We start from the raw sequence: 16,454 nt of genomic DNA, 5'->3' as shown, positions 1-16,454 counted from the left end.
ATCCGGTTATTCTGTGATTATTGCAATGGTTAATCGTTCACTCTTATCCGATTATTCTGTGATTATTGCAATGGTTAATCGTTCACTCTTATCCGATTATTCTGTGATTATTGCAATGGTTAATCGTTCACTCTTATCCGATTATTCTGTGATTATTGCAATGGTTAATCGTTCACTCTTATCCGATTATTCTGTGATTATTGCAATGGTTAATCGTTCACTCTTATCCGGTTATTCTGTGATTATTGCAATGGTTAATCGTTCACTCTTATCCGGTTATTCTGTGATTATTGCAATGGTTAATCATTCACTCTTATCCGATTATTCTGTGATTATTGCAATGGTTAATCGTTCACTCTTATCCGATTATTCTGTGATTATTGCAATGGTTAATCGTTCACTCTTATCCGATTATTCTGTGATTATTGCAATGGTTAATCGTTCACTCTTATCCGGTTATTCTGTGATTATTGCAATGGTTAATCGTTCACTCTTATCCGGTTATTCTGTGATTATTGCAATGGTTAATCATTCACTCTTATCTGGTTATTCTGTGATTATTGCAATGGTTAATCGTTCACTCTTATCCGATTATTGCAATGGTTAATCATTCACTCTTATCCGGTTATTCTGTGATTATTGCAATGGTTAATCGTTCACTCTTATCCGGTTATTCTGTGATTATTGCAATGGTTAATCATTCACTCTTATCCGATTATTCTGTGATTATTGCAATGGTTAATCATTCACTCTTATCCGATTATTCTGTGATTATTGCAATGGTTAATCGTTCACTCTTATCCGGTTATTCTGTGATTATTGCAATGGTTAATCATTCACTCTTATCCGATTATTGCAATGGTTAATCATTCACTCTTATCCGATTATTCTGTGATTATTGCAATGGTTAATCATTCACTCTTATCCGGTTATTCTGTGATTATTGCAATGGTTAATCATTCACTCTTATCCGATTATTGCAATGGTTAATCGTTCACTCTTATCCGATTATTCTGTGATTATTGCAATGGTTAATCGTTCACTCTTATCCGATTATTGCAATGGTTAATCATTCACTCTTATCCGGTTATTCTGTGATTATTGCAATGGTTAATCGTTCACTCTTATCCGGTTATTCTGTGATTATTGCAATGGTTAATCATTCACTCTTATCCGATTATTGCAATGGTTAATCATTCACTCTTATCCGATTATTCTGTGATTATTGCAATGGTTAATCATTCACTCTTATCCGGTTATTCTGCTTGTGCCCTGACTTAAATGGTTGTATTAAACATACTTAATAATAATAGAGAACAAAGTCATCTTTTAAAAATACCTCTAAAAGACATTCACTGAATTAAAGGAAAAAACACTTTTTATTAAGTTTAATTCAGTAAAGAAAATCACTGCAAAAAATCCTCTTGTTATCAAGTGTTTTTGTCTTTTTGTCCATTTTAAAATCGTCTAAACATCCTTAAAACAAGATCCATTTACTTAAGAAACATATAAGATATTTAGACTTGCTTTAAGAGAATGTATCTTAAATAGAAGTGTATGTTGTGTACAGAAGTGTATTTTGTGTACAGAAGTGTATTTTGTATATAGAAGTGTATTTTGTGTATTTTGTGTATAGAAGTGTATTTTGTGTATTTTGTATATAGAAGTGTATTTTGAGTACAGAAGTGTATTTTGTATATAGAAGTGTATTTTGTATATAGAAGTGTATTTTGTGTACAGAAGTGTATTTTGTGTATTTTGTGTACAGAAGTGTATTTTGTGTACAGAAGTGTATTTTGTATATAGAAGTGTATTTTGTGTATTTTGTATATAGAAGTGTATTTTGTGTACAGAAGTGTATTTTGTGTATTTTGTGTACAGAAGTGTATTTTGTATATAGAAGTGTATTTTGTGTATTTTGTGTATAGAAGTGTATTTTGTGTACAGAAGTGTATTTTGTGTATTTTGTGTACAGAAGTGTATTTTGTGTACAGAAGTGTATTTTGTGTATAGAAGTGTATTTTGTGTATAGAAGTGTATTTTGTGTACAGAAGTGTATTTTGTATATAGAAGTGTATTTTGTGTACAGAAGTGTATTTTGTGTATTTTGTGTACAGAAGTGTATTTTGTATATAGAAGTGTATTTTGTATACAGAAGCATATTTTGTGTACAGAAGCGTGTATTTTGTGTACAGAAGTGTATTTTGTGTACAGAAGTGTATTTTGTGTACAGAAGTGTATTTTGTATATAGAAGTGTATTTTGTGTACAGAAGTGTATTTTGTGTATTTTGTATATAGAAGTGTATTTTGTGTACAGAAGTGTATTTTGTGTATTTTGTATATAGAAGTGTATTTTGTATATAGAAGTGTATTTTGTGTACAGAAGCGTGTATTTTGTGTACAGAAGTGTATTTTGTATATAGAAGTGTATTTTGTGTACAGAAGTGTATTTTGTGTATTTTGTATATAGAAGTGTATTTTGTGTACAGAAGTGTATTGTGTGTACAGAAGTGTATTTTGTGTATTTTGTATATAGAAGTGTATTTTGTGTACAGAAGTGTATTTTGTGTACAGAAGTGTATTGTGTGTACAGAAGTGTATTTTTTGTATTTTGTATATAGAAGTGTATTTTGTGTACAGAAGTGTATTTTGTGTATTTTGTATATAGAACTGTATTTTGTGTACAGAAATGTATTGTGTGTACAGAAGTGTATTTTGTGTATTTTGTATATAGAAGTGTATTTTGTGTACAGAAGTGTATTTTGTATATAGAAGTGTATTTTGTGTACAGAAGTGTATTTTGTGTACAGAAGTGTATTTTGTATATAGAAGTGTATTTTGTGTACAGAAGTGTATTTTGTGTACAGAAGTGTATTTTGTGTATTTTGTGTACAGAAGTATATTGTGTGTACAGAAGTGTATTTTGTGTATTTTGTGTACAGAAGTATATTGTGTGTACAGAAGTGTATTTTGTGTATTTTGTGTACAGAAGTGTATTTTGTGTACAGAAGTGTATTTTGTGTATTTTGTGTACAGAAGTGTATTTTGTATATAGAAGTGTATTTTGTGTATTTTGTATATAGAAGTGTATTTTGTGTACAGAAGTGTATTTTGTGTACAGAAGTGTATTTTGTGTATTTTGTGTACAGAAGTGTATTTTGTGTACAGAAGTGTATTTTGTGTATTTTGTGTACAGAAGTGTATTTTGTATATAGAAGTGTATTTTGTGTACAGAAGTGTATTTTGTGTATTTTGTATACAGAAGTGTATTTTGTGTACAGAAGTGTATTTTGTGTATTTTGTGTACAGAAGTGTATTTTGAGTCCAGAAGTGTATTTTGTATATAGAAGTGTATTTTGTGTATTTTGTGTATAGAAGTGTATTTTGTGTACAGAAGTGTATTTTGTGTATTTTGTATATAGAAGTGTATTTTGTGTACAGAAGTGTATTTTGTGTATTTTGTATATAGAAGTGTATTTTGTATATAGAAGTGTATTTTGTGTATTTTGTATATAGAAGTGTATTTTGAGTACATAAGTGTATTTTGTATATAGAAGTGTATTTTGTGTACAGAAGTGTATTTTGTGTATTTTTTGTACAGAAGTGTATTTTGAGTCCAGAAGTGTATTTTGTATATAGAAGTGTATTTTGTGTATTTTGTATATAGAAGTGTATTTTGTGTATTTTGTATATAGAAGTGTATTTTGTATATAGAAGTGTATTTTGAGTACAGAAGTGTATTTTGTGTATTTTGTATATAGAAGTGTATTTTGTGTACAGAAGTGTATTTTGTGTATTTTGTGTACAGAAGTGTATTTTGTTTAGAAGTGTATTTTGTGTATAGAAGTGTATTTTGTGTACAGAAGTGTATTTTGTGTATTTTGTGTACAGAAGTGTATTTTGTTTAGAAGTGTATTTTGTGTACAGAAGTGTATTTTGAGTCCAGAAGTGTATTTTGTATATAGAAGTGTATTTTGTGTATTTTGTATATAGAAGTGTATTTTGTGTACAGAAGTGTATTTTGTGTATTTTGTGTACAGAAGTGTATTTTGTTTAGAAGTGTATTTTGTGTATAGAAGTGTATTTTGTGTACAGAAGTGTATTTTGTATAGAAGTGTATTTTTTCACTTGGTTATACTTCTGCGAGAGCGGTAAAGACAAAATATACTTCTATTCAAGATCTATTCTCTAAAAGCAAGTCTGAATATCATATGCTGCTTCTCGGGTGAATGCATCTTTTTTAAAGGATTTATAGATATTTTAAAATACCTGTATTTTTTATATTATATTCAACATTCTCAGAATATTTCTTTTTTCTTTATAGCTATGACAAAACTAGGATGCCTCACATGGGGCACCATTAATTTTGGGTGCTTCGTTCAGGAGCATTAATCAAATGTTTTCTGATGCAGTTGAGGGACATTGATCAGCAAATTATTCTTTTGAACCTTCACACTCAAACAGGCGTAGTTAAAGTGTAAATGTTTTACTTATCCCTTTGAATCACTCATGTCATATAATGTCACTATAGAGGACCAAATTCTGTTCCATTTCTAAAATCCCTAGGGGCCGTATCAGAGCAGGCGACATCCCTGAAATGGTCCAACATAAAGTCTCACCTTCATTTGGGTTTCAAGAGGTGTTGTTGCCAGAAAGGGAGGCTGGCCAACCAACATCTCATAGAGGATAACACCAACACTCCACCAATCACACAGCTGTGTGTAACCTGGGGATTAAAATAAAGATGAAACAAAAGCAAATGCACTAAAAGACAACCCTCAGCACAATTGAAAGGTTTTTAGATTTTAAGAGAAGACTAAACTACTCCCAAAAAAAGGAAACCATCAGTAAATGCAATTCAATAGTATGAAATAAAAATAAAAACTGGCATTTCATTTATTTTTATAAATGACCACTCTACAGAAACGATACCAGTTTGTATACTAGAAAAAAAAAAATACAATTACACAAGAAAGCATTAAATGCTTCAAGTATTGTAAACCAAAGCAAACATCATGAAAGTTATTTATTATAAAAATAGAGCAAAATAAGAACCAGTCTTTAGTTCCCAAGTGCTCTATATAGGATGCTTGCACTATGCTGTCCGCTGCATCATTAGCACTCATGAGCATATGTTAGTTGGGGCTGTAGCGTGTACCTGTGCGCAGCAGAACCTCAGGTGCGATGTAATTGGGTGTGCCCACGAGTGAGTGTGCCTGACACCGCTGATGTTGTCTAGCAGCTCTGCGTTCTAGTGGCTTCAGTCTGTCCCCACAGCGGCAGTTAGCAGAATCTTCCCATTCCATACTGAAGTCCATACTGTCCTGACGCACATGATCACCTGACAATAAACAGAACCACTTCTTACACGGTCATGACTTGGAGACTAGTTAAATCAACGCACTGAAATGACCAGTTCACCCAAAAATATAATTCTGCAACCATTTACTCACCCTCATGTCATAAATAAACTTATGACATTCACCTGTGTCGTTTGAACAATGGCACTGGTCACTCTTCCCATCGCAATAACAAAGAAGGATGACTTTCATAAGGCTTTCGAGTAGAGATGTCAAGTTTTGCTATTTTCATATATTTTTTAATCAATTAATTGTTAACGTTAATACTGCACATCACACATAGAGAACTCCAAATAATATGTAGCCTATTATTTCAATATAACTTAAATGAATATACATAAGAAACGTACTATTTGCATTTTCCTTTTCAAATCTAATGTTAGTGTATTTTAATACATTTATGCTGTTTAGGAAGAATTTGTGATGTTAATGAATTACTATTAAGAACCACCTGTTGTGCATACTTGACTTCATTAAAACTACACATTGTGGGTCATGGAATAATTTAGACCTTTGGACTTTTTTTTATTTAAAATGATTTCAAAACATAACACACATCACATGGCACTTCTCTGCTGATGATGAGATGTCAGATGAATGTACCTTCATGTTTTTGTTTGGGATGACACAAGGAGACTGGCAGAACAACGGTGCTCATTGTCATGTTGTGTTTAACACACTATCATGGTGCACATTTGTGTAGTTCTTCCATGTTGCAGACAGGACATGACATGCTTCAATGCTTTTGATTTAGATCTGTATTTCTATTTGTTTCTTTAAATCGCAATATTGTATTTGTGTGCTTGTCCTGGATGTCTCCACCGAGAAGAACGTGATATGTCAACAATATTTATTTAGTACATCTAAAAAAACATTTTATTTAAACTGTCGAAAATGTCACCCAGGGAATGTCCCAGATTCCCATTTAATGATCAATATCTAAGACGAATGCTAAATCAACGCAAAACACGACTACTGTTGATCATTGTTCCGCTCCATGTTCTTAAACCGCAGAAGTACACACCCCTGGCGAAGTAAATGATGAATGAAAATATATATTTTGGGTGAACAGTCATCAGAAATACATAACGTATTAGTTTGAGTGCAGATGATTGGCTCACCACTTTGGTAGTATTTGGAGTCATGTGTCCAGCGGAAGCCTGTACAAAGACCAAAGTCTGTCAGTTTGATGTGTCCATCACGATCAATCAGGATGTTGTCGGGTTTGATGTCTCGGTGGATGAAACCCATTTTGTGGACACTTTCCACAGCACAGGTGAGCTCTGCAATGTAAAACTGTGCCAAGTCCTCTTGGAAAATGCCCAACCTGATCAGCAGGCTCATCATGTCGCCGCCAGGGATGTAGTCCATGACAAAATACAAGTTATCTTTATCCTGGAAAGAGTAGTACAACCGGACGACCCACTCATTATCTGCTTCGGCGAGAATATCCCGCTCTGCTTTCACATGGGCCACCTGGTTCCGTAACAGGACATCTTTTTTACGCAGGGTCTTCATGGCGTACAGAGCTCCTGTGTCCACTTTTCGAGCCAAACACACCTCACCAAATGCACCGATTCCCAGAGTCTTGATCTTCTCAAACATGGATTTGTCCATTTTGGCGCGTTTGAGCCGGATGTAGTTGGATTCTTTCTGGCACAGCATCATGCGCATCTGCTCCTGTGCATCACCCGACAACCCCACCTGCACATATACCACGTGATTTACACACAGCCTGATTAAAAAAAAACTCACAAAACAGCCATTTATACATAAACACACTCAGACACAGGTACATTAGTTCAACTCTTATTAAAGGGACATTTCACACAAACTAAAATTCTTTCATTATTTACTCACTCTCATGTCATTCCAAACTTGCAGGATTTTTTGAAAGTATATCTGGGGCACTCTTTTTAATTTAATGAAAGTGAATGAGGACTGGGGTGGTCAAGCTCCAAAAAGACAAAAAAAAGCACCATAAAGCATTATCAGTGGTCCATACAACTCATGCACCATATTCTTCTGAAGTCACATGAGGGCTGTACCAACACAATCGTATCATACATTTCTTACTTACAAAACAATAGTTTGTAAGTCATTTTTTGGAAGTTGAATTCCAAAAAATTCATTTACTTGTAGTTATTATTTTTACTCAAAATGTTGCTCAAAACTTCACCTATAAAATGTTAATGTTTAATAAATATTACACAGCAGCAGCTAATGGCATGTTTAGTCACATGGGGCTGGGCGATATGGCTACAAAAATGATCTCGATATTTTCTAATGTTTAATGTGTACGGTAACAATCTAGTTAAAAATAATGAAGCCATGTTTTCCAGTTTTTCACTAGATGAACATAAGATGAACCTAAGGGAGAATGATATTAAAACATTATTTTATTTTTACTAAATCTTTTTTTTGGGAGGAATAAACACGATGTGCAAAAATTACAACTTGACTCACTTTTTGGAAGCCAGTTGAATGTTGTTATAATTAGGGCTGCACGATGTATCGAATTTATCGAAATATCACAAATTTAAATCTCAATATGCAAATCACCAAGGACAGATTTAGACCTGAGAGGCCCATGGGCCGGTACACCTTGGAGGCCCCCCCCGTCATGTGATTACAGTCACCTTTATGCGCTAGAGGATGCTTGTCAGATTTTGTTGGATTTTTCAAATAGATGGAAGAAAAGTTTGTAGCAATGTGTGACATGGCCAAAATGTACATTTGAATTCTGAACCAATTCAAAATCATGTGTTATTAACAGTTATGTTCATTGTATTCAAATATCAAAATCACTATGCAGTTATTCTGCACATGTATGGATTTCTTTGACCCGATCGGAGTCCGACGGTACCAGAGTTACGGGCTGTTCATATGTGCATCTGCGCTGTTTTTAACAGTTTTTCTGGACAGACGTCTTTGATCGTAGCGTTGTGCCACAACTCAGGACTGTGCATTTTTTAGACTCAATTTAAGTTTAATATTTATAAATGCATCTCGAGACACCAGTGTTCCGTTTCACCATTTGTTGAACGGTTAGGCTTTTTCAGCGCTGCTGTCACAAATCAATATTCTGATGAAGTTAAAGTGGCAAAGAGGAATGAGACTGTTACATATTATTCCAGATTGTTTTTCAGTGCTTGTTAAACAGTGAGCCATTGTTTCTCCCCCTAGTGTGCAGCCAATAATTACACAAGTTAAATGCTGAATCATTTAAAAATCATCCAGAAGTCGTCCTATAAACCGTAGTGTCCTCTGCCTCGTGTGAACCTGCTCGGGCAGAATTACAAATTTTCCACCGATTAAGAATAAGTCTACTCTGTTGCAGGCAGTGACAGATTATTTTGGTTGTACCTGAATGTGATTTTATTTTTGAAGATCTATGAATTGTGCTATTTTGGCTCATTGCTCACCATGCACTTTATTTCCTGCAAAATGAGATTGTGTTTGACACATGCATGATAATAATCGTTCTTTATTCCCAAGTCCCCACTCATGACAAATAACACAAACATTTGTGAACTCGCGGTTAACCAGATATTACAAAACAAAAAGTTTACCATGCACATATTTAGGTTATTAAAAGCATCTTTCACTTTATCGTTTATGATTAAATGCATGCACAACATTTTAAAGTCATCTTTATACTGTTGCACAAATTCTGTCACTTTTATGAATTTTAACCATCAGTTTTTACACAGCCAGTGTAAACTGCACCTTATCTTTGTGTTTGGAAGTGTTTGTGAATCAGACGCGGTTCTCTGCAGTTCTTCAAATTAACGTGCAGCACCCGTGAAACACAGATACCCTGAGCGAGCAATCGAGTGTCTATGCTTGTGCTGCTGTCGTCCAGCATTTATTCGTCCGAACAAACAATATTTCACATAAGGCTGACATTTACGTGGATTATAATAGATATTTTAAATCAATCAGTAAATAAATTAAAAATGTAATTAAATATAATTAAAATAAAATGTTAAATGAAATGTTTCTATTTTGAGGATTAGACTTGTTTTATACAAAACATCTGTATTTTTTACTTCACCCTCACCTGGAGCTTTTATTTGAGGAAAAATTGCAGTGTGAATTTGACAGTATACAGTCTGGTGAAACATGGTCATTGCTACCATTTCTGTGGTAGGCCAACTGTGTGGAGGTTTTAGATTTGTATAAATTGTAGATGTACAGATGTTTGGCAGTGCGAGAAGGAGAGAACCTGCAGCAGTTTGCTTTCACAATGCAAAGGAACTCCTCTGAGATGCTGACACGGCCAGGACAACCTTCTTTGAGGGTCAAGCAACATTTGTGATCCAGAAGGACATAGTTTTGATCCTAGTTGATATAATACACACTCTGCAGGGAGAAATACAAGTGCTCCACAGGAATACGAGCGTCACAGCAAGAAATCACTGGATTTGTGCACGTTTGTGAGGTTCAAGTATTTCAGTCACTTTTTTTTATAAATATTGTTATCATTACACAAGACAGTTAAAAGTTACAGGGAAGCGTTGAGGAGAGATAGAGGGATGAAACGCACAAGCACTCTACACATCATGAGCTTGTGCGCATCTGCTCAGGGAATGGCACTGCTTGAATGAGACTGTAAACACTGGTCTATTTTTTGGGTAACACAAAGAACAGCAGAAGGAACAATCATTCATGAGTCTCAGGGGGTTTTCACACTCGGGCATTTTTCAGGGGTCTGAGCAAGGTTCGCAGGATTTTTGGCCTATATGTGAATGCTCCAAACAATCTCAGACCCCTTTAAAGTGAGACCAACTCAAAGGTGCAGCCTGCGGTTCTGTTCACTAACAATGCCTTCCTAATGCCCTCTGAAACAGATTATAATGCGATCGCTCAAACAACTTCTGGAGGTTGTTGGAGACACATTCCTGATGAAACTGGTCAAGTGTAAATGCATCTGGCAGTTCAAGACGCCTATGTAAACTTTACTCCACCCAATCAGCGCTACGTCAGCATATAGAAAACACGGAAAATAACAGCTGCTACAGAGTATTTGCATAGGGCTCCTGTCGCACAATAAATACAAATTAAAAAACGGATGCACGTTGTAGGAAAGACAGGACTAGTTTTCTTCATTTATTAGAAGAAACTGGAACTAAATACTGACAATGAGGGCAGATTATGCACGTTACATATCTTACCCACGAGTAGCCCACAGGGAGTGAAATACACAGCGCACACACAAACAGAAACACATGCACAATGATCAAAGTCAGATCAAGTCAAATAATAAATAACATCTTTTAATTTTCTGCTCAATGCTAGCATAATCACAGTGGTGTGGTCAGGTGAGTTTATTCAATCGGATAGCAATCTGATCATATAAAATGCATGAAGTGGCCCAGTGTAAATGGGCTCTATGTAAATGGACTCTTTTTTTGATGCAGAAGATCCATACAATATGTTTTATTGAACAAAGACACCTGTACTCAGGTATGTAGAGCTGTTCTCTTAACATTTATGTAGCCATAATAATAAATATATACAAATGATCAATTTTGTCTTTTAAAAAGTGGTCTGTGCTCCACAAAAACAACACAGTGTGAATGCAAAATGGACTGAGACCCCGTAACGGGTCAAGTGAACCAAAAAGAGATCTGAGCCCACAAATAAATTATCTAGAAACTCATCAGTCAATCATTGTTTTGAGGAATGAAAGATTTACAATGCTTGAAACTGACAAAAAACTGAAGATTTCATACAATGGTACACACTAAAGTCTTCAAAGACAAAGAACAGCTGACTCTAACAAGGACAGAAAGAGATGTGGCAGATGTGCAACTAAACAAGAGGATAAGTACATCAGAGACTCTAGTTTGAGAAATAGACGCCTCACATGTCCTCCGCTGACAGCTTCATTGAATTCTACCCGCTCAACACCAGTTTCATGTACAACAGTAATTGAAGACTCAGGAGGTCTTATGGGAAGAACTGCAAAGAAAAAGCCACTTTTGAAACAGAAAAACAAAAAGGAATGGTTCGAGTGGGCAAAGAAACACAGACATTGGACAACAGATAATTGGAAAAGTGTGTTATGGATCTTAACCCCATTGAGCTTTTGTAGGATCAGCTAGACTGTAAGGTGCGTGAGTAGTGCCCGACAAGACAGACACATCTATGGCAAGTGCTACAGGAAGTGTGGGGTGAAATGTCACCTGAGTATCTGGACAAACTGACAGCTAGAATAACAAGATCTGCAAAGCTGTCATTGCTGCATGTGGAGGATTTTTTGATGAGAAATCTTTGAAGTAGTTTAATTTTTCACATTATTAATGTCCTGACTAGTGATGTTACGGTACCAAAATTTCAGTAGTCGGTACCAATACCAGTTAAATTTCAAGGTTCTCCATACCAATTTCGATACACAGCAAAAATATGGTAATATGATAATGTGCTATTGAGAACACCAGTTTAGTTATTTTTTTTATTATTTTAATAATTATAGTTTAATAATTATTATTATTTTAAATAACTTTTTTTACAAGTATAATTTAATCATCAAAATGGTGTCTAATCAATAAATTCTTAAATCTTTAACAAGTGAACATAATTTTGTTATTTGCCAAATTTTATTCAACAGATGTCTTGCTTGTGATACTTTAATTATTATTATTAGTATTATTATTATTATTATTATTATTATAGAGAATATAACATTTTACTAAAAAGGTGTAATATATTTGTATTCAATTTCAGGCATCTAGATTTTATTTTGAATCATGCTTTTATTATGACTTTGTGATCATTGAAGACTATTAAATCACGTCTGAAATTTCATCTCTTTAAACTGGACTTTATGTCTGATCAATGAAATGTAGGACGCAGTTTTGGAGTGCTTGTATTTTGGATTACTGGTGTTTGTGTATGTGGTCATTTTAAAATGTTATTGCATTTTAAATTGTATTACTGTGACACGCTTTGGTTAACTGTTTTAAATGCGATATAAATAAAGCTGAGATTAGAGCACAGATGCTGTGATTTTAATTATATAAATTTGACATGATTCACAATGGATTAGTACTCTGCTTTGTCATCTCATACAACGTGAATGATTCTCAATGTTTGTGGAGTTTCTAGTGGATGAGAGGTTGGATTTATTTCACATACACATCCCTTCCACAGCAAGATTGCAGCCTTTATCGGTTTAATAAATCATTCTAGGGCATGTCACTATTTTAATTCGATTAATTGTCCATTTCAGTGTACAAGAAGTAACAGAACACGCATTCAAAATAAGCCTGTGAGCATTTTAAAGCTGTCGTGTATCAGTTATACTGTTTACCGGATAAATTCTGTGCTCTGTACTATCGGTACTGCAGAAACACTGGTACATCTTTTTTATTTTAGGATAAACTTGGTACCAAAGTACCCATACTTTTGACAACACCAGTCCTGACTATATACATTGTGATCAGTTGATTGCCACTTTGGTGAATTAAAGTACCAATTTCTTTCCAAAAGAGCAAAATATGTACATTATTCCAAACCTTTGGCCACCAGTATACATTTTAGTCAAATAGCGTGACCACTGTGGTGGAGGATCATGCAGTGGGGTAAAACATCAATCTTGGTATTTAAGATTGTTAGGATAGCAAAGCACAAGAAAATCCATATTTTGTACATACCCCTAATGGCTTCAGAAGTCATATGGACTACTGTAATGATACTTTTATTGTGCCATTAAATTCTTTAAGCGTGAAAGCCTTAGTCCCCATTTACTGCAATTGCTTGAAAAATAGTGCCCAGTACAAGTGTTAAAAATGTCTGCTATTGTGCTCAACATCATAAAGTCATACAGATTTGAAACAAGAGGGTGAGAAAATAATTCATTTCACAGACTTATGACTGAATTTCCTAAATAATTAAGAAAACAAATTCAATGTAATATTAAAAACATTGGTAGCACCTAGCACTGCATAACAGCAAAGCATGCAATACAATGTGTTTCCTACAGTAATGTATGAAGCATTGGGGATGTCAAAAAGACAATTTTTCCAGTTCAAGTCAATATAACATTTTTGAAAATTGCTTAAGTGTGAGGTCACATCAGAACTGCAGGAAACAACTGAGACCATAGTTCTCTTCCAAAACCTAGTGAGAAATTTCACTGTTATACAAATAGTGCACCTCAAATGAAGTACACAGAAAACTTGACTACATTTTATTTTAATGGAGTTTGCTGTTAACATGTTGCTAAGCTAAAAAGGAATAGGACCTCGTGTTAAAAGCATGCCTTTAATATCTTGCAATGCTCTCCAGGTAGGCAGTTCACTAGGTTCTGGAACAGTGCTTGTGACAACATTGAAATTATTCAGTACACATGCTGTCCAATTGATGGGACTTTACCACATTTGAGTGAAGAATAATCCAGAAGAAACCTTAAAATATGAAACCAGTTGATCAGAACAGCTGTAAGAAAGAGAGAAGAAAACGGAGCGGATCCACAAACTGAATGATACAGAAGAGAGAGAGAGAGAGAGACATAGGGAAAAAAGGAGGGCAGGAAAGAATCACGGGAAAAAGACTGGAGTCAATAGGAGGTAAACAGCAGAGCAGAGGACGTGACTAAAAGGGAACCGTCAGGCTTGGGTAAGTATGTGAAAGTCACACATGATATTAAGATTCTGTTTATGGTGTTTATATGGAGTTTCTTAGAAACCCTAAACCTAACCATAACCTTAGTAGCAGCAAATGCTACTTTCCTCAAGACTTTCCAAGCCCAATGGTTCCCTTCTAGACAACCGTAGAAGAGCAAAAAAAACAAGATGATTGTGAGGACGCAGTAATAAAGAAACGCATGCTAACCCGTTGCATCTCGCTCTCCAACTGTTTCTTCCTCCGGATTCTCTGTTGGTGATTCTTCAGGATGTTCTCCACATGCTGCTCCATGAAGAACTTGAAGGCCTGTGGGGAGTACATGGGAACTCTGCTCTCCCCCTTACGTTCCTCATCACGTTTGTTACGCCGCACTGGCACAGGCGAAGTCGTAATCTGCTTCTTCTCACGTTCCTCTGAGCTCTCTGCACGCTCGCTGGAGCAGGTGCTGTCAGTGTCGTTGTCTGCCCCCTCATCCTCTTTGCTGCTAGGTTTAGGGACAGGATCATACCCTGGTGGTGGAGGCTGCTGTAGCAGGTGTTTAGGGTAAGGAGGGGGTGGGCCTTGGTAGCTCGGGACTTCCACAGCAGCTGGAATCTGGCTCACTGGCCCTGCTGGAGCAGGCGGCTCTTTAAAGGCACCGGGGGGAGGGGCCGGCTGCTGCATCCAGGGTGGGTGTGAAGGGGCCACGGCGGTGTGCAGCTCTGGCTTTTGCACACGCATACTCTTTACTGGCTGCAGGATGGGGGCCTGTGTGATGGTGGTGACAGTAGTTGCAGAAGGCTGAGAACTCTGCGCAGACGGGCACTGACGTCCACTGGACTGGGCATTGGTGAAGGAGTTGGAGCGACCCGGAACACTGTGAGGCCATGACAGAGGAGCGTCCTGATTGCTGCTGTGCCCGGGGGACATCTGAGGCTGCTGCATGGGTGGTCTGACCTGGGGAAGCGCTCCAAAGTTGTACATGTCAAGGTTGTGGCTGTTGCGGTTGGGCACCAGCATGGTCGTAGGAAGGTTGGCTCCATTAGAGGGTACAGCAGCACTGGACTGCATCTGCTGGGCAGTGGGGCTCTGTCTGTTAGTTTGATGCATTGGATACGGAGGCGGTGGCGGTTGACGGTTGGTGCCATTCTGAGGCCAGGCTGGAGGGAAGGTGAACTTATTGCCCCCCGAGTTTTGCATGATGATAGGCTGCCGACCCACAGGAACTTGACTGAGACCTCGCTGTGCTTGTGATGGAGGGTTGGTGTAGCCATCGGGCCAGGGCCCTTGAGGTACAGGGGAGATACGGGGCACCAGGTAATCCAGGTTCCCAGAATACCGCTTTGTTGAGGGGTTGGAGTCCCATGAAGAGGGTGGAGGGGTGATGCTTTGCACCTGCCTTGGAATGGGAGGGTTCACTCGCTGGCCGCTAGCAGCAGCAGCAGCAAGATTTTGAGGAAAGGTTGCAGGTCGTGAGAGGTCCCCTTGAGGTCCAGGGCTACTGGGACGGTACATCATGCTGTCAGTCATCAGCGCACTGTGTCGCTGTTGGGCCAAAGATTCCTTAGAGCCCTTCCAGCTTTGCCGCCGCAACACTGGCTGTTGTATTTGAGCTGGACCTAGACAGGAAACATCAACATTGACAATGGCAACTTGAACCTGATAAAACATTCTAAAACTGTTGATTTAGATTTCAGGGCCCAAGAAAGTTATAGGTGGGTTTTCTGAATGACTAACTAGTCAGGTGGTAAGGAAGCCCTGTATATTTTAAAATTCTGAAGTAACTGGTTTGAAATTTTATAGCTTGTAGGCAGACAATTTCTTATAAAGATTGCAGGGGATGAATTTAAAAATGCAACTTCTCAGAGAATGTTTTATATACTATAGACTGTCAGCAAGATAAAACCCTATACGAGAAGGTGTGTCTGATTCACCAACTTTACAGCACTCCACCAACAAATATTAGAGCTAAAAAATACCTAGAAAACGTCACTAACTGACAAGTAGGTTGTTGGCTATGCTAGTGTAGCCAGACCTGGCTCTGACTGAACTGCAAAAGGTCTGGGCTCTATCCACCTTTTTCCTGAATGTGCAAGTGTTCCATGATTCTACAGTTTTCACTTTCTGGTCTCCAGTGTTTTCACATTTGTAAAAATTGTCCAAAGAAATGCTGATACTTCACAAGAGTCGAGGTGACCATTTTTGTATAGGACAGTGTCTCACCAGTGTGTGTAGATGACATGAAGTGATGGTCTAAAGGTAGTTACGTTGATATCATTATTTTGAGTGGTTAAGACAGCCACAACTGAACAAGTTGAGCCTGAAATACATTTTTTCTCCAAGTAACAAATGGTTGTTGTTCTCCTCTGAATCACCAATTTTGGCCATTTTTACTTGGCGTCTCGAGACCAGAAATGGAAAACAGGCCATTAGAATCATCATGGCGCTGCCCAGTGGTTGCTCAGGAAAACCGTAGATAG

At 36.8% G+C, this 16,454-nt stretch overlaps 1 protein-coding gene across 3 annotated transcripts in view; it reads right to left on the bottom strand.

The window, feature by feature from the left end:
* lats1 (large tumor suppressor kinase 1) overlaps positions 1 to 16,454 on the bottom strand; it is a 29,419-nt gene that overhangs the window by 7,329 nt on the left and 5,636 nt on the right. Inside the window, exons 4-7 of one of the 3 annotated variants that reach the window (XM_052098777.1) lie at positions 14,203 to 15,593; positions 6,483 to 7,065; positions 5,160 to 5,342; positions 4,621 to 4,727 (exon numbers count right to left, since the gene is read on the bottom strand). In XM_052098777.1, coding sequence (XP_051954737.1) covers positions 4,621 to 4,727; positions 5,160 to 5,342; positions 6,483 to 7,065; positions 14,203 to 15,593 — 2,264 coding nt within the window. Of the gene's footprint in view, positions 1 to 4,620; positions 4,728 to 5,159; positions 5,343 to 6,482; positions 7,066 to 13,743; positions 13,846 to 14,202; positions 15,594 to 16,454 lie in introns of those variants that run through there. The other 2 variants (XR_007968118.1, XM_052098778.1) reach the window with 2 other exon arrangements.

The sequence above is a fragment of the Xyrauchen texanus genome, chromosome 30 (assembly GCF_025860055.1).
Source record: "Xyrauchen texanus isolate HMW12.3.18 chromosome 30, RBS_HiC_50CHRs, whole genome shotgun sequence".
Lineage (NCBI taxonomy): Eukaryota > Metazoa > Chordata > Actinopteri > Cypriniformes > Catostomidae > Xyrauchen > Xyrauchen texanus.
Note: the sequence above shows the minus strand (reverse complement) of the source record. Positions and strands in the feature narration are given on the sequence as shown.